The 21,552-nt window shown below is 49.3% G+C and overlaps 1 protein-coding gene and 1 long non-coding RNA gene across 2 annotated transcripts in view; one reads left to right on the top strand and one right to left on the bottom strand.

Annotated features, from left to right (window-relative positions):
• Positions 1–9,083: 9,083 nt before the first annotated feature.
• On the top strand, positions 9,084–10,424 carry LOC118984840 (uncharacterized). The gene is made up of 2 exons (XR_005066001.1): positions 9,084–9,161; positions 10,243–10,424. It is a non-coding gene; the product is annotated as an uncharacterized LOC118984840 (long non-coding RNA).
• A 697-nt stretch (positions 10,425–11,121) lies between these two features.
• BACE2 (beta-secretase 2) overlaps positions 11,122–21,552 on the bottom strand; it is a 72,500-nt gene continuing 62,069 nt past the window's right edge. The window contains exon 9 of the mRNA XM_037042991.1: positions 11,122–16,527. Coding sequence (XP_036898886.1) covers positions 16,274–16,527 — 254 coding nt within the window. The 3' untranslated portion in view covers positions 11,122–16,273. The remainder of the gene's footprint in view (positions 16,528–21,552) is intronic.

Genomic DNA, 21,552 nt, shown 5'->3' with positions numbered 1-21,552 from the left:
ACAGCAGGCTAAACCAAACCTGGGGTCACATGACCTCTCAGGAATTGGAAGGAGGCCTCTTATAGGGAATCTGCTCTCCAAACTCTTAATCTGTGGATAAAGAAACTGACAGGTGACTCGTCAATGGCGGTACTTTCACACTCGTGTGTTAGGTATAAATCTTGTCTCTTTGGAGGCCTCATCTTTCAAGGGCCTCGAACTGGATGCAGCTGGGAGTAGTAATAACCTGGTGTTTTTGAAACAACATTCGTTACAGAAAACAACCTTTCTGGAGCCTACCAGTAATTGTAATTTGAGTTTAGGCCACAAGGATCAGGAAAAGGGGGTTGATACTCTGAAAATTAATAAAGGAAACCTCCATTGAGATTGGAGTTAGGAGGGCCTCCTGTAGGGGAGCCCTCATGCTCCACCATTCATCCTCGATTACGCCAAATAGGAAAAGGCAAGCCTTGTCTCAACGGGAAGACGTTTTTCTGTTCTGCTACCCCAGAAGGAAGAGGGAAGATTTTCCCCCTCGCCCCACAACAGCCCAGCCAACGAGAGACTGTCACAGCTCAGCCCAGTGAGAAGACACTGCACCCAGAGTTCCCGTTTTCCTCCAATGGGCTGCGTAGGGGCCCCTCCCAACTCCCCTTTCCTCTGTGACCAGAACAACCCTCTTCTCTCTTCTCCAGACTTGCCTGTGGTTTTGCCATTGGACCAAATGTCCAGAAGTACAGTTTAGGTCCACAGTGCCCGGCCTCCAATAATCCTGGTCATCAATGTTGACAGCCAAGGTGTGTTTGATTAGCACAGACTTTGGCTGGACTCGGCAGTTTGCTGAGAGCAATGAAAACACTACATTCATTCTCATAGTTTGTTCTTGGTCTCATTGTGCAGAACTGAAGTTAGAACACCTGCGTCGGGATCCAAAGCAAATCTCCTTGGTCACACGGCCTTACAACCATCATGCCCGCAAACCTGGCTTCTTTTGTTCTTGTTATAAAGGACGCCTCCCTTTGGGAGGTGAGCCCAGAGCCACTGAGACGGTGCTGGGTGGAGTGGAAAATACTTAGTTACGCACACCTCTATTTTACAGATGACAGGAAAACTTCAAAAACCTCTTTAAGAAAAATGTCTGCCTCCTTTCAAAAGGAAAACACATTTCCATGTTTTTATTGGAAAACAAGTCTGTCTGTTTATCCATACAGTATCTCAACAAAAAGCAGACAAGTGGATGACCAAACCCTGACTTTGGGCCTGTCCCTCCGATGGCATCATCACGTCATCCCAGCCCGGGGAGGGGGGGGGTGGTTACACCCTTCGTACAGATGAGGCGGCTGAAGATCTGAGAGGTGTGGGGAGCCACATGGCTGGTGGGACTCAGGATGGGGACAGCACTGTGGGCCCTCTTCTTCGGGCTCCTCTAGGGACACTTACCACCCTGCGTTGTGCTGATCTGTACCAGGTGCCCTCTCGTCCGTGCCCCTGTGCGTTACTGGTGGGCAAAGACTCTCTCAGACTTGTTCATCCGGCAACTAAAATGAGACCTGGCCCCTAGCCACTTGGCAACACACTTTGAGTGAATGAATGCATGAGTGAATAAACTCCACGGAAAGCAACAGAAGAAACGGAAGACTTTATTCGATGTGAAATTCTAGGTTCTAATCTGATCTCTGCCATTTTTCTAGCTAGCCCACTAGTTCTCCTGTTCCTTCATCTCCTCACCTGTGACATCACTCCCATGATGGTGAATACATCATGGTTGTTATTGACCATCCACCTCCATAGTTTCCATAAAGAGGGAACAAGAGCTCCCCAGTAGACCCCACGGTGTCTGAAGCCAATAATGACAGATGTCGTGTGGAATGGAGCTGATGGAAGGGGAGGAGAAGAGAACCCCAGCCAGCGATCCCTTGCCCCAGGGTGGAGTCAGAACCTTCCTTCCCCCACAACCTCCCCACACAGAGGGTCCCTCCCCTTCCCCCAGGTGGTGTGTCTTCAGGTTGTCACACACTCCATTGGCCAGTGTCAGCAAAAATGTGTGCTGTGCCATTAGGGTGAATGTGAAAAGCCCCCCAATACGAGCCCTCTTCCTTGCTCCTGATTTTCATGGTTACAGCCCATGGTGGTGGAGGCTGCTGGCTGTCACCTGGAAGGCACCTTAGAGTCCCCGTTTGCCTGTAAAAGTGCAGAGCCGAGACCTTGCCCCAAAGATCCCAAGGTCCTTGTCTAGGAGAGACCCTCAGACCGACATTTTTGGAACTCCAGGGAACTCTAGTATGTAGACAGAGTTAGATGCTTCTGAGTTAGTGTTTCACCCTGGGCACCCTTGACATTCTGGGCTGGCTGCTCCCCCGCACGTGGTAGGATGCTGAGTGGCGTTCCTGTCCTATGTCCACTACTTGGCCAGGGGCAGCTTCCCCCTTGTGACACCAAAAATTGTCTCTCTGGGAGTTACCGCTGCCTGCAGCTGGGAACCACCGAATCTGATAGTGGAGGATGGGAGGAGAGGTGCCGTGGTAGCATTTGAGGCTCGGGGGGTGGGCAGCCCAGGACCTGCACCCTGGGAGCTTATTAGAACGGCAGACCCCTCACCCCAAGTGGAGTCCTTGTTTTCGCAGGATGCGTGGTGAGTCAGGTGCACATGGCTGTGTGAGAGCACCGCCAGGCCACCAGCGTTTCCCTGACGACACCCCGGAAGCACGCAGTCTATTAAAATAGCACTTGATCATCTACATCCAGACGATGTGAGATCAGAGCCACAGGGTGTCGAGGTGGGAAGCCCCAGGAAGTCACCTAAACCTCCTGGGCAAGGACCCTGGGGTGGTTCGGTTCCTGGCAGTAGGGCTGGTTTGGGTGAGAGGCACCTAAGGCGGGGACAGCTGAATACGGGAAACCTGAACGACTGTAATAACCAGGAAGCTGGACAAGGAAGTCTGCTGCTGTCACAGAGACAAGCTGTCCCTCCCATCCCTTCCTTGTAGATGCCTTGAAAATTACAGTAACTCCAGGCCAGAGCTCTCCTTGGGTAGGAGCAAGGGGCTGTCCCCTTGGGCGGCACGGGTGAACCAGGAAGCATGGGCAGGACTGAACTGGCCTGGCCAGAGCTGCCAGCTCAGGGCACAGAGGGCACACCCTTGCAGGGCTGGTAGGGATGGACAGAAGACCTGCCGACTGGCACTCCACCCCATCTCTGGGAGGAAGAGGACCTGAGGTTCCCTCTGACCTCCCCTGACATCTGTGCAGCTGAGAGCTGGCTGGAACATAGATACCAAGTTTGACTTTGAAGGGCGGCCTGTGTGGGAGGTGCTGTGGCAATGGACATGGTAGTATTTACAGAAACTCTCCACCACTCTCTCCATCATTCCTTCTTCGTCCCCTGCCCTTTGCCCCTCCTCCCTAGCACGGAGCACCACCTGGCATCATGTCAGACATTTTCTCGTTAACTGACTATCTACAATGCAAACCCCTCTTGGATACACCACAGGTTCCACGTGGATGGGGGGCTTTGGTTCACAGCTGAATCACCAGGCCTGGACAGGGCAGGGCAGGACCTGAATATGGTCAGTAGGACCTGAATATGGTCAGTCGGACCTGAATATGGTCAATACTCTCCAAATATTTGTTCAATGCCTGGACAAATGAGTGAGCCCAGGGGTAGGCCAGCACTAGGGTTATTGTAATGACAATCGAAGGAACCACGCCTGCCTTCCCCCACTCCTTTCTGATGACTGATTATTTACCTGCATTTCACAAAGGTGCTTGGAGTTTCCCCAGATGAGGACTGAGAATTTCGCTCTTCCTGGGGCACAGTTCTGTTGGTTGGACTCACCGCTTCTCTTTCAAAGACATAAAAAAACCAACCGCCCTCATATGAATACCTCCAATTTCCCTTCTAAGTGCTTGGCTTTGTAAGTTCATGCGTGCATGTGTTCATTCATTCATTCATATAGTCAACAAAGAGTACCCATTGAGAACTCAGGCCACAGGCTAAGTGCTGGGCAGAAAAGTGGGCAAACCCAGGCTGTCATGCTACGGTGGCTCCGGCACCATGGAGGCCGGACAAAGTCAGAACAGCTCAGAGCACGAGTTAGTTTCAAAGGGTATGAGCCGCAAGCGTCTTTTGGGTAGTGGAAGCCAGGCTGACCATCTGGAATCGTGAAAAATGAGCCCCCAGGCCCGTACATGTAGAACCAGGCCATGGCTTCTTCCCCCTGGAGGGCGAGGTAAGTTCACAGTGCTGCTCCCTGCTGGGGACTCGGGTGGGTGGGTAGGTGGAGCCTGGAAGGGGCTGGGAAGTGTGCGTGAATTTGGGGAGAATCACCACCACTCTCCAAGGATGACACCAAGGTGTGTGGTGCAGAGGCGGATCTTGGCACACGCACACCCCGAGTTTTTCTGCTGTCTGGGGTTTGAAAATGTCCCGATGACGTTGTAAAACGCTCAGACAAATATGGGCAAGCAACCAACCACGCATTCACTGATGCGTGAAAGAGTTAGACAGCTTCTCTGTACCTGTGGATGAAAGATATTCCAGAAAAACCTCCAGGAAGTTGTTCCTTAAACAATTCAGTGTAACAACCATCTATACAGCATTTACATTGCAGTAATGTAATGTAAGTAACCTGTAGAAGATTTAAGGGCGTCCAGGGGAGGATGGGCTTGTGTGCAAATACTAATCCATCCACTGTAAGGGACAGCCCTGGGTTTCAGTATCTGAGGCAGGTCCTGGAACTAAGTCCCTGCAGACACAGGGGGATGACTGTAGTATCACCGTCCCCAAGCCAGACAGAGCGCAGGATTCTGGTGAAACAATGGTAACAACAGCCACTGCCCGCTTCCCAGCAGGCATGGGATACAGGCTGAGCTCATTGACATCATTCTGGGGGATACTCAGTTTTCATCCCATCTCAGGAGAACCTGGAGGGCTTCCAGGAAGAGGTGAGGCCAGGGTCTGAAGAATGATGAGAGGCAGTAACCATGTAGCCTGTTTACTGAAGGTGGGATGGGGAACAGGAGGTAACCTAGACCTTGCTACTTAATGGGGTCCCTGGACCAGAGGCATCCCTTTGTCAGAAAGGCCCTGCCCCAGACCTACACAGGTGTGTATTTTAACAAGATCCTGGTGTGATTCATGTGGAATTCCTGGTGCTAAACCCGGAAAAGCCCGACCTAGGGAACTCTAAGAGGGAGGGAGGGAGAGAGAGCGAGAGTAAACCATTGCTCTGGGTCCATCTCCCTTTCTCCCGAGTGAGGCCAGGAGGACCGAGATGTGGGTTTCCTCCCACTCACCCAGGTCAGTGTTTTATTGAACGTCTTTCTTCCTCTATCGCAGAGACTTCTGTTGCAAGTGGGTGAAGTGCAATCGATAAACAAGACATCGATTCAGAGACTCGCGGCTCTCCTTTCCGTGTCTGGCACTCCGGGCCATGCGTGGGTGTGAATGTTTCCCCCTCACATACGCCGTTTGGCTCTCCCGTGAAAGCACTGGTGCTCCCAGGCAGAGCAACCCTGAAACCCCAGGCGAAACAGGGGCCAAGGAAATGAAGCCCGAAATACAGGGTGCACAGAAAAAATAATCTTACCAACAAGCGGATGCCTCTACAACGAGCAAGCATTTAACAGACCCTATCAGCATGTTGGCAACCTACCCCATCCACTGCTGGGTGGGGTGTGAGTTTGGATCTCATCACAGGAGAGGAGTCTAGGCCACTGACCCTCCATTCCCTCTGTGTCCCATGACCCGACACGCTGCCTGCCCAAGCCCTCTAATGAAATTGTCACCGGCCCTATAATGAAGGTGTCAGAAAGGTCACAGAAGAAGGGAAAGCAGGGAGACAGCAGATGAGCACTCCCTGTGCGGACACGCTATTCAATCGATCAGAACACCAAAAGGCTGTTTGGATGGTCTAGTGCAGGGACCTGGGGAGAACAAGCCATCATTCACTGGGCATGGCTTAGAACTGGTTCGGGCTGGGACCGGGCGCCGGACGGAGTCGGCCCCCACCCCCTTCACCTGCTTAAGCCACGTGGACAGAGCAGGACAGATCCAGCCAGCCCACAGCCCCTGGCACGACCGGCATTGGCAGGCTGGTTGTTTGGCGGCTGTTGCGCGCCAGCTCTCACGTAACTTGTTGGCCGTCCCCGTCCCCAGGCCAGGTGCTGGAACCCGGGCCGGGAGCGGTGCAAACCACAGAGAAGGTGGGCTCCAGGCGGGAGAGGCAAAGGGCTTGGCGACAGAGAAGGAGACCCACACGAGAGTCTTAGAAGACAGATCTTTGGAGCGAGCCTGGCGACAGGGTGAGATTTGAGCCCTTTTGGAGGAAGAACCGAAAGAAGTAAGGAGCAGGTCCGTGTGGGTAGCGGAGAGGAAGAGCCAAGAGTGACTCTGTTTCCTGCCAGGGCTGTGGGTGGGTGGGGGGGCCCCCCACCGTCACCACACAATGAAAACAGGATGAGGTTTGAGGAACCAAAAGAAGATCAGGAGCAAGGTTTTAAAATTTATTTTGCATAGAGTTTTCTGATTATAAAAGTACAATATATAGCCCTGTCTGCTGTGGCTTAGTGCACTGAGCATGGGTTTGCAATCTGAAAGGTCACCAGTTCAATTCCCGGTCAGGGCGCATGCCTGGGTTGCAGGTTGGGTCCCCATTTGGGGGCACGTGAGGGGAAACTGTTGTTTCTCTCACGCACTGATCTTTCTCCCCCTCTCTTTCTCTTCCTCTTCCCTTCTCTCTAAAAATAAATAAATAAAATCTTTTTTAAAAAGTGCAGTATACAGGGTGGGAAAAGTAGGTTTACAAATTTAATTAACAAATAATAATACAAGAATAAACCCTGGGTTTTGCATGCACACAAGTGTAAACTGACTTTTGCCGCGCCGTGCGTTTAGGAAACACAGCATTTTTAAAAGAATATTTAAAACCAGCTGTAATTCCATTAGAGGTAGTGGCTTCGGCTGCTGGGTGCCCTACTTTCCAGGTCTTAGCCCCTTCTCTCTGTGTGTGTGTCGCTGCAGGAGCGTGCGTGTGCACTTAAAATTGTTGATCTCACTGCCCAGTTTCTATTGCTTTTCCTCTTCATATAATCATCTCCTGATCTTTAAAGGGCTAGAACGCATTTTTCACGGTTGCTGAAGCGTCCACCCTGCTTTCTTCCCTGCTGAATGGTTAGATCCCTCATTTTCCCACCCTGAAGAGCACAGCAAGGAATATGTTTGATAGTTTCTAAAGTGTCAAGAAAAAAGCTTAAAAACACTTCATTGACCAAACAAAAAACATTTCTGTGGTGAAAAAAAATAAACCCATTAAAATGATGTCGAAATACAATGGAAACCAGAGGCCAAACTTCCGGTCTGAACGCAGAAGTTGGCAACTTCCTCCTTCTCCTCTTGGAAATTGTGAAAGAGAAACCTGGTCCTACGTCTTTGCCCACCGGAGCCTCCCGCATTTGGCTGGCGAGGATCTCAGGCAGCGCTGGTGAGCAGGTGTCATCACCAAGTGTGAGAAAGAGTAGCAAAACTTACCATCCAATGAAGAGCATTCAGAGAAAAAGGGTTTTCAGAGAGCAAAGGAGGAACATGCATTTCACCCCATTTCATCACAGATTCAGCAGCTGCAGCAGCAGCAACAACTTACTGGATGATTTTTTTCAACAGAGGTCCGTGATGGAGAAATGCAAAAATCGGAGGAAGAAAGCAAAACAACAGGAGGTGAAGTCTTGGCAGACCACACTCTAAAAGGAAAAGACAAAATCATTAGAAGAAGCCCGAGAGGAAACAGACACTCACGGAGCAAGGAACACAGTAGCTAGAAAGGCAGCAAGTGGAAAACTGCACGAAAATAAGTATTCTTAAAATACTGCAAAATGATGGCTATAGAAGATAAGCAAAGCACATCAAACGTCTGTGAAACTGAGGTCCGCAGAACAAGGAGGAGGAGCGGGAGAAATACTCAGATTTCCTGGCACAGGAAGTTTGAACCTCAGTGGTTAGTTAGCATGAGTTCTTTCCTAAACTTACAGGGCTTTAAAAATAAGAAAAGCACCTTTTGGGCAGCTAGGAAGAAAATGGAAGGTCACTTAAAATAAGAGAGGTGACGGGAGAGCTCCCCCAGCCTCTCCCGACACGACGTGCCAACCGGAAGGCAGCGATGTCACAGGCGCAGGAAGCTAAAGAAACAACGAACAAGGCCTCTCTGTCCAGCCAGGGTTTTCTGTGCGTATAAAGACTATACATAGTTTTAGCAAGTGAGGACTCAGCAACTTTTATTTCCTTTTTAAAAAAAATATTTTATTTATTTATTTTTAGAGAGAGGGGAAGGGAAGGAGAAATAGTGGGAGAGAAACATCAATGTGTGGTTGCCTCTCCTGTGTCCTCTACTGGGGACCTGGCCTGCAACCCAGGCATGTGGCCTGACTGGGAATGGAACCAGCCACCCTTTGCTTCATAGGCCCGTGCTCAATCCACTGAGCTACACGAGCCAGGGCAAAAACCAGATTTTATTTATTTATTTATTTTTAGAGAGAGGGGAAGGGATGGAGAAAGAGAGGGAGAAATATCAATGTGTGGTTGCCTCTCACACGTTCCCTACTGAGGACCTGGCCATAACCCAGGCATGTGCCCTGACTGGGAATTGAACCTATAACCCTTTGGTTCGCAGGCCAGCGCTCAATCCACTGAGCCACACCAGCTAGGGCTGTATTTCTGAAATTCCCTCGTGGGAAAACTAGTAGAAGAAAACTTTATGCGATCCAGAGGCAATTGGGGAAACTGGCAAAAATATAATGGTGAACACCCAAGGTGAAAGAAATGTTTTTCAGTAACAGTGTGCACCTGTTAGGGCTGTTCTGAGGCTAAAATGTTGTAATATATCTTATGTTTGTATCTAGAATTTGCTGTTCAGAAAATGCTAGCGTCTGCCGTGATATATTTGTTACAAGTACATTCTCCAGTATTTCCCCTTGTAGCATTTCGGCTGTAGCACACACCATAAAAAATTTTTCCTTTCTATTTCCAGTATTTAACCTGATGAAGACAGTAGCATGATGATTGAGACCAGGGGTCTGGTAATCAGACAAGCTGTTTTTTTGACTCTGGACTCTGCCACCAACAGGGAGAACCTGGGGACTTTATGGCACCTCTGTGACTCAGTTTTATTCTCCGTGGGACAGATGGACAGGTGGACAAGCCAGGGGTGGAGAGGCGTATTGGGATTACCTCCCAGGTTTACTAGGCAGCTAGCCAGCATATTTTGCAGATTGTATTTTAGAGAACAATGGACACAGCTGGACAGCTTTGACCAGTTGCTGGGATGTGGTTTAATGTATATATACACAGTTGATAAAAGCTGCCTATGAAAGCCACACAGAGCCGTGGAGGGGAGGGGGTGGGGGTGGGGGTGGGTGGAAAAAAGGCAGCACAAACTCATGCCCCAAAGCTCCACAACAGCACCACCTAGTGACAAACATGCAAAACCGCATCTGCAGGGCCAGGCAGAGTTCATGGGTGGCAAACTGTAACAAGCACAGAAAACCAGTGAAAATGGAAATCAGATGATCTCCTGTGTTATTAGAAAGAATGCATCCTATTCTGTTTTTCAAGTGACTGTTGCTTTACTTTCTAATGTTTCAAAATTCCCTTTTTAAAAAAAAATCTAGTCTGTGTATCATCAAACAAAAAGTGCTGTCACTGAAATAAATGTATTTTTCAAGGGTGTGCATAGCAACTAGGTCACGGCTGGTGGGTGAAGTCCGTCTCCATTCACCGTTCCTGACTCACCTGAGTTCATGCACACCCCTGTGGAAACTGGCCCACTAAGCAGGATCCTTCCGTTTCTGGAAGGCGTGAATCAGCACCGCATGAGACAGTGATGCAGAGCAAGAGATTTGTTTTGGGAGGTGGCGGGAGCTGGGTGGTCTCCCAAGGCAAACGCTTTTCTGGCTGTTCTCCTGGGTGTGCAACTAGGAGCTGGTTTCTTGTCTGTAGAGTTTGGAGAGCACCATCTCCTTAGGGGTGGGGCCACAGGAGTTCCCCGTGCGGCCATATTCCATCTCCAGCCATAGGCTGAATACCCTGCCCCATCCTTACCACCACTTACATGTGCTTCCCGGGCATCCCATCTACACAGGTCTCTCTCCACTCCCAGGATGGGTCTGATACTCTAGTGCACTTTATGTTTCTCCCATTTTCAGTGTGCTTCACATCTGAGGGATCGAGCTTAGGCCTCGCCTCCACTCACTTTTGTTTCTTTTCCTTCCCAGGAGCCTCCACAAAGTACTGGACCACGGCACATCACCCTTGTCTCTCCGGAAGCGTGACTTGAACTAAGTATTAGAAAAACTCTAAACCCAACACGTTGTGAATATTATTTATTCAAACAAGCCAAAGTCTTTTTTTTTACTCTTACATGGGTGGGACATGTAAGTACAAAAATATGATTTTAGAAAACTCCATCTTTGATGTGCGCAGTTTGGACAGTGTCTGCAGAGTCTCTTCTGAGACAGAGCAAATACTTCTTCACTCCAACTTTGGGTCCCAACACAACTTTAAATCAACATGGTGTACTAAAAATAGAAGAAAATTCCAAAAGGATGGTATAAAATAATCTTGAGCATTTCTAAGTTACACTTAAGAATTGTGCAGCAAAGCCTGTTCATGTGAGATACACACAATACATTTTGCAAAGCGCGCCCTCTAGCGTCCATTCTAGACTACGAGGTTTGCCCTCTTCCACTGGCACAGAAACGCTGTTCACACAGAAGCAAAGTTCCCCAGCTTTAGAAAAAAAAAAGTGAGTGGCTGCTTTGAATGGCTGAACACAGGCGATTTTAAACTTTAAGTATCTTTAACTGTGCGATGAACAGAAATAGTAGGAAATGCATTATTTTACATTACAAAAAATCAGCTTTTATTACATGGCGAGTCTCATGCATTCTGTCTCCAACACTGAGAATCTCCAACCTCCCTGAGAGAACACTGCACCTATAGTTAGGGAAGTGGGAAAAAGTTCCAGGTTGACACCACCAGCAACAAAGAACACGGCACTGTATGAGGAATTGAAGTTAAGAAAGTTTATTCCGTATGGTTTTCATACAGAATAATAGATCCTTCACTGACCTGCAACATTTTTCTCTGCCGCAAAAAGATCATTCTCTCATGCTTCCTTAACTTTCTTTCAGAAGCGTTCACTTCAACAGTGTGAGGCTCGTGTGGAGTTCGACTCCAGTGGGTGTCGAAGGAAGCAAGCTGAAACGGTGGCGACATCAGCCAACTTTGAACCGCCTGCACAAGCAGCACGTAACAAGGGAGGAAAGTAAGGCCTGCTGCCTGGTGGGGACACCGGCCTTCTCATGACATTCTGATCTGTGCCTCTGTCATGAATAAAAAGACAAAAGCTCCAACCGGGATGGAGGATATTCTGTGGGAAAACACAAATGGTGAGGAGGCAATAGGCTCCGAAGGAACACAAGGTTTCAGGCCGCCTTTCAGTGATCAATACCCAGACAGCCGGGCTAGGTGGACTCAAAATCCACTTGATAAATGTGGGTGATTGGTAACTATAGAATCATACATCAGCTTTGGCCAAATAGGCTACTCAGATTGATGTGCGTGGGGTGCCCCTGTGTGGAGACTACAATTTAGACTCCACCCAGTTGGTCTGTTACAATTTTCCACCTGCAAAGGGAGCCGCCCACTTCCCATCACTGTTTCACAGGCCCGGGCAACTCGGTCCAGCAGGCATCTGGGGGCCGGACAGGCATCTTATCACCCTCTCTCCTGCATCCCAAGATGCTCTCTGGGCACCTGCAGAATCGCTGCTTCGGCAGTGATGCCCCAACAAGCCCCGGGAGGCTTTACCTGGGACGCCTCCCCTTCTGTGCCTCTTGGCCCACCCCGTCCCTAACTGGCGCTCTTTAAGAACGAGCATGCAGTGAAAGCACACAGTACGATGCCGTGTAGAAACACTGGCCATCTGTGTGTAATGTCTGATTGTGAGCTCAGAGGTAGGTGAGAAAACACCGGTACACTGGATGCCCTCAAGACATTCATACAGGGCGGGGCAAAAGTAGGCTTCTAGTTGGGGGTATGCAAAACACAAGAGTTATTCTTGGATTGTTATTTATTAATGACTGGCTTATTTTTCATACAAACGATGGTCAGCCTATCTTTGCCCCACCCTGTATGTAATGCCGGTCACTAAGGGGACCAGAGGTTTGGCAGAGACACGGAGGCCCCCAGCAGGCAGGCCTGGCTTGGCTCTCACTCACACAAAGACAGATGACCCGTGGCCTCAGGCTGTCTTCCTTTAGCCAGGATGCAACCTCAGCCTCCCAGGGCACTTGCTCAAGGCCAAAAGCACAGTTGGCACTCATTAGAGTCACTCAGGACGCCCAGAGGCGCATGGACCCTGGACAGCACCGGGGGGAGGGGGGGCGGGCTTCAGGATGGTGAGGACCTTTGGGTGAGGCCCGGTACTGGCTGGGGCAATGCTGTCTGGGCTGCCCCTGGGCTCAGGACCCCGGCTGGGATATTTCTCAAGTTTGGGGTTTGCCACTGTGTAAAATCATTCCCATCTCCAATGGATTCCACAACTTTCAAGGTAAAAGAAATCTGTAGATTCCTGGAATTAAAGCTACTTTGTCAAAAGAGCAATTTCTACTTGTTTTGTTACATACTGTTATTTTATTTTCCTTCCCTGCTCTCAAAATGGATTTTTCCTGTGTGCTGATTAATTGGTATACAGTTGTCAGTTCAAGTGTGAATTTCTCAGGACTCACCAGAAATGCACACAACTTCTGTTGTGTGCCGTTTTCTTGGCACTAAATAGCTAGTATCTTTCTTGGCAAAACCATATTTCTACATTTTTATGGTGTTTAGTTGTTCTTCCTAAAAAAATAAAAGAACTTTTAGTGGCAAGCCTTAATCCTGCACAGCTCTGTAATCAATTCTAACGAGTTTGTGGGAGCGGAAACACAGTTGGGGTCCTGCGCGGTGATCTGGTTTCCACTCATCAGGATGAAGCCTGCGAAACTGGATTATTGTCGTTGATGAAGCAGGCTGTGGGGCAGCCGTTTATTCCCTGTGACACTGAGTGGCACGAGGCCAGAACTTGGAACGGGAGGATGCTCGGCAGCTCCGGCACGTGGGGGACCTGAAAGGGGAAATTAACAAATTTTCATTCTCTCGGGGAACCTACTGAATAATGAAACGCTCCTGCCTCGCCTCTTAAAGGAGACACCGCAACCCCCTAATCACAGCCGCTTGGCAAAATCTATGATCCAAAGGTCTGCGGAGTGAATGATGCTGCCGGGAACTACTTTCATCACTTCGAACTGCGATTTAGCCCCACACGGACCTCCAGCCGAGCCTCTGCGCGTCACGCTGCGTCAGGTAAAATCCTCCCTCACGGCAGGGTGTGGCCTGAGTTCAGCAAAGGTCCTGTGCTGTGCCACGCTGCCTCCTTGTTTTGAGAGCAGAAGAAATACAAAATCATGCTTTGGAAATAGCGAATGACCTGCCCGATCCATCACTTGGTGGTGCTTTTAAATTTCCAAGGGAAAAAAGAAACAAACAACAAGCCGCTCACTCCCTATCCTGCTTCTTGTTCTTTTTCATAAACAGTTTCAGATACTGAAGACAGTATTTCATTTTAGGTTTCCAAATACCTTAACAGGAACACAAGGCGGTACCAGGTTTAAAAAAAAGTATTGCTTTTGTGTGTGTTTACCTAGGAGCATCGCTCATCCATCAGAGGGCGGACGGGGTCTGACAGCAACTTAACGCTGAGTCGCAGTTTTCAGGACAGAAACGTCTTCCAGAATGATGCCCTCAAATGGCTGCTACCACTCCCTTTCCTGCTGAACTCACAAGCCTCCCCGAAGGGCCCTCCGTGCCCCCACCCCCAACAACCAAGTCTCAGTTTACATAACTCCAGGAGGTGGGCGTCTCTAACACGGTTTTGACTCCAGTCTCAGCAGCAAGGCATGCCGGGAAAACGCCCCACATTGAATTGTCTATTTCATTCTTGTTGCTAAATTATACTTTTGTAATTTAAGTATTCCCATTAAAATGTCACATTCAGTGACACCAGAGAGGAAAAGGTAGAGAAATCAGAAACAAAAGACAAAGAATTCTAGCAAGCGTCATTCAAATACCCTGGCTTGAAACCTAACTTGCTATTATCACGTGTTGTGGGAACAGGGTCTGCGGACTGGTTGCAGCAGAAATACCCTGGGCTTAGAAACCCAGCGAGGGAAACAGAAGACAGGACACCTGCACGAAGAAATGAGAAGCAAAAGGGACCAGCCCACGCCTACAATGTCCTCTTTTTCATTTCAGGGGCTCAGAGTTTCCACAGCCAGGGAAAGGCCCTGCCTATGGGGGGCTGCCTTCCTTTCTCTGCAAAGTGGCCCACAAAACAGCAGCCAGGGAAAATGCCAAGAAGGCAAGAAGAGAATTAGAATCCCAGAGATTTCTAACTCTGAAGTAGATTTTTAGATTACTACCTCTCCGCTAGCCTAGACCGGGCCGTGATGAGGAGCACCTGATAAATTGTCCCGGCAGCCCATCCTGAGAGGGGCTTCTTCCCGCCACGCTGAACTGGGTGGTGGGTAACACAGGGGATTCATGTTCTTCTCCACAAGGGGCTGTGAGAGCCGGACAGTCTGTGAGGACACCAGGACATGTGTGAGTGACCTCACACCTCTTTGTCCCGGTCATCTATTTCTCAAGATGGAGGTGGCCCTGGGTCCAGTGAGCAAAGTGGAGGGCTGAGACATCCACGCGGAGCCCAAGGGGAACACAAATAACGCTCCAGCCGGAGGAGAGACTCCACAGTTAGCCCTTCCAATGGAATTTTATTACAGACGCAACTCCTCGCAGCAGCGAAGCAAAGTGAACATTGAACTTGGCACACGAACAAGAGAGAAGGGTGCTGGCTTTGAACCCTTCTCCTAATTACATCGGATCGTATAAGGCGAATTATATCGAGTTACAGGTTTCTGCTTGTCTTTGGCAAAGGCCTCAAATAATAGCAAGAGAAGATTTCCCCAAGTAAGGACACCCACCGGGGCACCCAGGACGAGCCCACCAAAGGGAGGGAGCGAGTGGGTCATTGGCGCGACCCATCTGTTCAAGCTGATTGTCGTGGGTGTACTCGAGTCTGGGCCGTTCTGCAAGTTCAGACACACAGTTTGAAAGCACGGGAATAATGAGACGGTCCCTCCGAGTCCTTTGGATGTCTTGCGTCTTCCTTCCCCTGAGAGCTGGTCGGGAGCACGGCCGCTTAGCCCTTTTTCTGTTTCTCTAAAGGGTAATAACCAAAGAAGAGTTGGAAGAAGGAACAACTAAGCTAGTGAAATAGCATTGGCTTTTCTCATTGAAGCGCTGTTTACTGATTTTGAGTAAGATACATATTTGAGCTAAAGACCGTCTTGGTGGCAGAAGTCCTCGACGTTCGTGTGGCCCAGCACCACTTCTGTCTGGCTGGGTGGAAGGAGGATTCTTTCAGGAGTGGGCAGCAGCTGGAATAGGCCCCCTGCACCCCCACCTGGGCGAGGACCCTGGGCAGAGTCTCAACAGAGGTAGTTTTTTAAAACTTGTATACCAACAATACTACAGAAGCATCGAGTACAAAAGGGTGGGCTTCCTTCTCACCCCACCACAGCGGGCGAAGGCGTTCCACCTTCAGAGGAGGCTGGTGAGGACCACGGGGTGATGATCTCCCTTCAGGGCACAGAGAGACCCAGAAAGGGGCCTGCTGCTGTTTCCGACTCAGAAGGGGCAGGCCGCTCTGCTACCAGGACCCAGGCTGCTTCTCCTGCAGCCACACTGGGAGCCTTCTCGGGATGTTTGGACCCTGGTTGACACCTGGTGCAAAATACCGTTAAGTGCAATTCATACAGAGAGGTGGCCGTGCGCCGAGGAGAGTGGTAAGTGCTGTGCACTCATTTCTCCGGAGATGGGAGCGAGGAGTGCGAGCCAAGGCTTGCTTTCTACCTGGAGGCACATTGAGACGGTTTGGTATACCAGTCGCAGAAAGTCTGAAGCCCAATTCACTCTGTTTTGGTTTAGAATGAGGTGTTATTTATTGTCATTTTTCTTGGAAGAAGGAAGTTAGGAAATCAAGAATCGAAATACAGTGAATTCTGGAAGGCATCTGGGAGCAGAACAGAGATTTGAGACTAATGGACAGAGGAAGAAACCTGGCCGGGCAACCCCTGGCCTGCTGCACTTGAAATTTAATTGTCTTCACAGCCAAGTTCAAGGTTGCCCAAGTTCAGGCTTTGTTCTTCATTTCCAGCGATGCCGGACCAGGGAGGACTCGTCGTTGACAGCCTCGGGGTGGCGGGCGCCCGGCTGGCACCGGACCGGGGCGAGCAGCAGGATGATTAGAATAAGGAGAATGATCCCACACACACTCATGAGGGTGTAGGAGACGATCCACAAAATGGGCTCGTTCAAAGGCAGGGCGGGGACGCAGTTGCTGGCTATGTCGTCTGTTGAGAAGGGCCCAGCAATTTCAGACACCGGCGTGCCTGCGATTTCTGGGGAGACAGAAGGGAGAAATCCACAGCTGTGAAACGAGCAGTCTACCCCGAACACATGACAAGAGAGACAACCCTGGGCTGTATCAAAGCAGGGTCACACTGGCTCCAGGTTCCCAAGGGTCAGCCATCTGAGTGTGCCCTGGGAGGGGAGGGGAGGTGGGGGGGGGCTCTCCGTGGCAGTGTGTCTCCAGTGGATCCAGTCCCCTGCGACTGGGATGACAGCATATCTCAAGACTGCAGGTGTGGCATCTGTATGGGAGGAGGCACACACCGAAGCACCAGGTGCTTCTCGGAGGAGGGCTGGCGAGGCGGGAGGGCTCTGCCCCTGAGTATCGCGCCAGAGCAGGGGGCAGCTGTAGGAAGGGCAGAGAGCAGTAGCGTCCATGGCCACGAGCTCAGCTGAACCTGCCTGAGTCACGGGGACGTCCCGGCAGACTCTCCTAGGCCCGTGTGCTCTGCGGTGGATTCTAATTCTATGTCATGGAGGTTCTACTTTGGGTTTTTTGATGGCTCTCTATGCTGTTTTCCATAATGGCTCCCCCATACGACCCAGCAATCCCACTCCTGGGTATTTATCCAAAGAAAACAAAAACATTAATTTGAAAAGACATATGCAGCCCTGTGCTCACTGCAGCATTATTTACAATAGCCAAGATATGGAAGCAGCCTTGGCACCCACTTGCAGCTGAATAGCTGGAGATGTGGTACCTAAGTACAACGGAATGTTAGTCGGCCGTATACAAATGAAATCTTGCCAGTCGTGACCACATGGATGGACTCAAAGGGGGGTGACGCTGAGTGAAATAACTCAGACAGAGCAAGACAAACACTGTATGATTTTGATTATATGTGGAATTAAAAACGAACAAACAAAAAACAGACTCATAGAAATAGAGATCAAAGTGATGGTTGCCAGAGGGGGAGGGGAGGGGAGGAGGACAAAGGTGAAGGGGAATATAGTTAATTTTGTGATGCGTGCACGGTGGCAGATAATCGCTAGACTTAGTGTGCCAATCACATCGTAAGGTATGTAAATATCAAATCACTGTATTGTACCCTTGAAACTAATACAATATTGTACGTCAAATATACTTAAATTTAAAAAGCTTGAAAAAGAGTTCATTAAACAACCACAAAACCTTCTACGATAGATAGTATCTGTTAGGGTGGGCGGGGATAGGAGGAAGCCCCGGCTGGACTTTGCCAAGACGGACATCCTCACAGTAACCTGAGGAAGAGACCACCGATGCAGTACTGCTTCTTTGTTCAGAGGGCACCAGTCCCCAGCTCCCACGGGGAGCCAACGAAAATAAAACCCCAGGACATTCCCTGCTTGGGTGCGACTTCTCCGGCCTGACTCTGCAGACCGGGGGAACCTCACCCGGGAGCACAAACCCCAATAAAGCTCTTTCTTGCCCACTTAATGGCTGATTGGCATTTCTTTCTCGGCGGAGCCTGAGAAAACCTCTCAGTATCCTTATACTAGGCTAAGCCACATTTAAAAAAAGATTTTATTTATTTTTTAAAGAGCAGGGGGAAGGAAGGGTGAAAGAGAGGGAGAGAAACAAGATGCAGGTTGCTTCTCCCACTCCCCCAACTGGGTATCCTGCCCACAACCCAGGGATGTGCCCAGACTGGAAATCAAACCAGCGGCCTTTTGGTTCACAGGCTGACACACAACCCACTGAGCCACACCAGTCGGGTGTGACCCATACTCTTAATGGAGCCCATGACCACCTGGGTCAGACTGGCCCTGAGCTCCTGCTACCCCACATTTGTCCTATGTGCCACCTACAGTGGCCCGAAGACCCAGAATCAAGAGTGGCGCATGGGCGCCCCTTGAGTTTATGACGTGATGGGGGAGCCAAGGGAAATCCAGCTAAAACTGGCCCCGGGACTTGTTAGGCTGGTGCTCAGACTGGGTGGCTGGGCAGTGGTGGGGGTGGGGGGTAGTTGAGATGACCTCTGAAAGCAGGTTTGGGGACTATCAATATTTTATTGATCTACAGGAGACTTACCTGCCCCTTTCAGGAATACAGAATTTGTTTAGTGTTTGACGTGCGTTTTATTCAGAAAAAGAAAAAGCCCTCGTTATCCATTGCGTACCCATTTAATTGCAGAAATAAACATTTAGGCACCAAATAATCACGTTGCTAAGCATTTAATTTTTCTGTAACTAAAGCTTCAGGGCCCTAAGGGTTGTCAATTAAGACCCTTTTCTGACTGAGGAAAGAAAAAGTCAAAATAAGAGTGGAACAATGGCTTTAGGAGAATGGTTTAAAGTGAAGGAGGAAAGAAAACCCTGATCAATACATTGTCTTGCTAATGGGATTCCACGTGGGGACTTGTGGTTTTATCCAATTATGCTGGGAGAACAAATGCAAGTGTGCAGATACCTAGGAACAGAGGGAGACGGGCCTTCCCATAATCCAGACCCGAGAGGAGAGACATCCTACAGGCCAAGTCTGGCCAGCCGTCTCCTTTTGCAAATCGAGTTTTGTTGGAACACAGCCCCGTTCCTTCATTTCCATATTGTCTATGGTGGCTCTCTTTCTACAACAGCAGAGTGGAGCAGCTGCGACTGAGACCAGCTGGCCCACAGGCCTAAAGGATTGACCACCTGGCCCTTTATGGCAGGAAAAGCTGGCCAATCCTTGGCCTGTCTTAGCATAAAAATGCAAACAGTGAACAAACGTGGCAGATAACTAAAAATAAGCCTACTCTCCTTACAAAGGCAATGCCATACATATTTATGGTAGAAAGCTTGAAAATGCCAGTGAAAGCGAGGAAATTAAAATGCATAAATTCACCACTCAGAAATAATCAATATTTATATTTTAGAATGCAATCTTTTTCTACGCATCAATTTTATAAAAAATAAAACGAAGTTGGGATCGTGTAGGACTACAGTTTCATAAACTATAGTTTCACTCCACACGTGAGAACAGTCTTTGCACATCATTTAATTTCCAACCACAGCACTTCTGACGACGACACACACCCGAAAGCCACATCGGGGGTGCATCAGCCTCCTCACCAATCCCTACGTACCCTTTAAGTAGCTTCCAGCACTCTTTCCACTGGTGCACGAAACATCTTGTTCCTAAATCTTCCTCGTAATCTTAAGATTTTCAGAATGAGTTACTAAAAGTAAAGTGATGGGTCCAGGTAGGCTCCCTTTGAGGCATCTGCATATTTGCTGAGAAAGTGCCCACAAGAAAGGCCCAGCCAGTACCCACGCCCACCAAAGCGCGGGGGAAGGCCTCTTGCCCACTCTCTCACCGGCACTGGAAACAAACCTAAGGAATCATGGTGGTTCTCAACCCAAAACCGTAATGCCTACAAGTATTCATATACTAGGTGGGGAAACAACTTAAAAACTACACTGATTGACTGTTTATCCTTTTTTTATTACAATTTCTATCATTTTTTCATTGATTTGTATGAATCCTTTATATGGCAAAACTTTCTTGAGCACACAAATGTCTTTTTACAGCAGGTCCTTTGTCTTTTAAAAAATATATTTACTCTACCTTGGCTGGTGTGGCTCAGTGGACTGAGCATGGGCTGCAAACCAAAGGGTCGCCAGTTTGATTCCTGGTCGGGGCACAGGCCTGGGTTGCAGGCCAGGTCCCCAGTGGGGGCAAAGTGAGAGGCAACCACACACGGATGTTTCTCTCCTTCTCCTTCTCCCTCCCTCCCCTTCTCTGTAAAAATAAATAAATAAATTCTTTAAAGAATGTATTTACTTTATAAATAAAGATGCTTTCTCAGATGCAATGATGGGAGTGGCACATACTCATACTAGACCCTAACCCAGTAAGGCATCAAGAAATTAAAAATCACCGGCCCTGGCTGGTGTAGCTCAGTAGATTGAGCGCGGGCCTGAGAACCAGAGGATCGCGGTTCGATTCCCAGTCAGGGCACATATTTGGGTTGCAGGCCAGTTCCCAGCAGGGGACACACCAGAGGCAACCGTACATTGATATTTCTCTCCCTCTCTCCTTCCCTTCCCCTCTAAAGATAAATAAATTAAAAAAAAAGAAATTAAAAATCACCAGAAAACACTTCTGCTTCCAGACCAGATGAAGTGCAAGGGACCAGATTTACCCTCCCACCTGAAATAACTAAAAAAGTTGGACAGTCTATAGAAAAATATAAGACCGAAGATCTTGGGAGTGGGACGGGGAGACACAATAAGTCCTGAGAGACGAGAAAGAAATGACATGAGCCGCATATGCGCCCGGCTTACTGACTGGAGAAGGGTTCTTGGTTATGGCGGGGGGAACAGTGACACAGGCCTCTGGAGGGCAGTGGAGCTCCCCCTGCTGGGGAGTGAGAGGGAGAAAAAACTGATAGAGTTTGCAAGGACAGCGGTGGACAGAGGACAGCTGCCCACAGGGAAACCCCGCACTGTCCAGAGCGCCTTCCTGCAGCCTCCAGCTGAGTGCTGACCAAACAGATGAGTGAAGTCCCCTGAAAGAACCACCAGAGGGGCAGGGGAGGCAGGGCTTGGGGCTCACGCACAGGGCTGGGGACAGTGCCTGCTGCCAACTGCTCCCTGTTCACTGGGTTTTCCGCGAGAAAGAGAAAGGACAAGCCAACTCTCAGGGTATCGCCAAGAGCACGAGTGTTTCGTCTGTAATAGGAAAATGCAACCGCAGACTAAAACAGGCCTCTGACCCCATCTCAAGAAGCTTTAAGAAAAGATGAGGCAGAATCAGCTCTTTCTAAAGTAACTTCACTTCGTCAGGGCACAGAAGCACTGCACTCTTCGGGGCTCCTGCCCCAGCATCAGTGAGGGGGGGGGGTGGCTCCGACTCCAGCAAGCAGCTCTTGCTCGCCAGCAAGGCGTCCAAGAATTCAACTCGGCACCGACACTAGCTATAAAAAGACCTAAATCAAACTTCTAGATGTAGAAACTGCAATACCGACGATGAAAAATATACTACATTGTGTTAACAAGAACATACACTGTAGAAAACAAGACTAGTGCACTTGAAAACACAATAGAAACGGTCC

This window comes from Sturnira hondurensis, unplaced genomic scaffold (genome assembly GCF_014824575.4).
Source record: "Sturnira hondurensis isolate 20B ecotype Veracruz unplaced genomic scaffold, ASM1482457v3 Scaffold0003874, whole genome shotgun sequence".
NCBI lineage: Eukaryota > Metazoa > Chordata > Mammalia > Chiroptera > Phyllostomidae > Sturnira > Sturnira hondurensis.
Note: the sequence above shows the minus strand (reverse complement) of the source record. Positions and strands in the feature narration are given on the sequence as shown.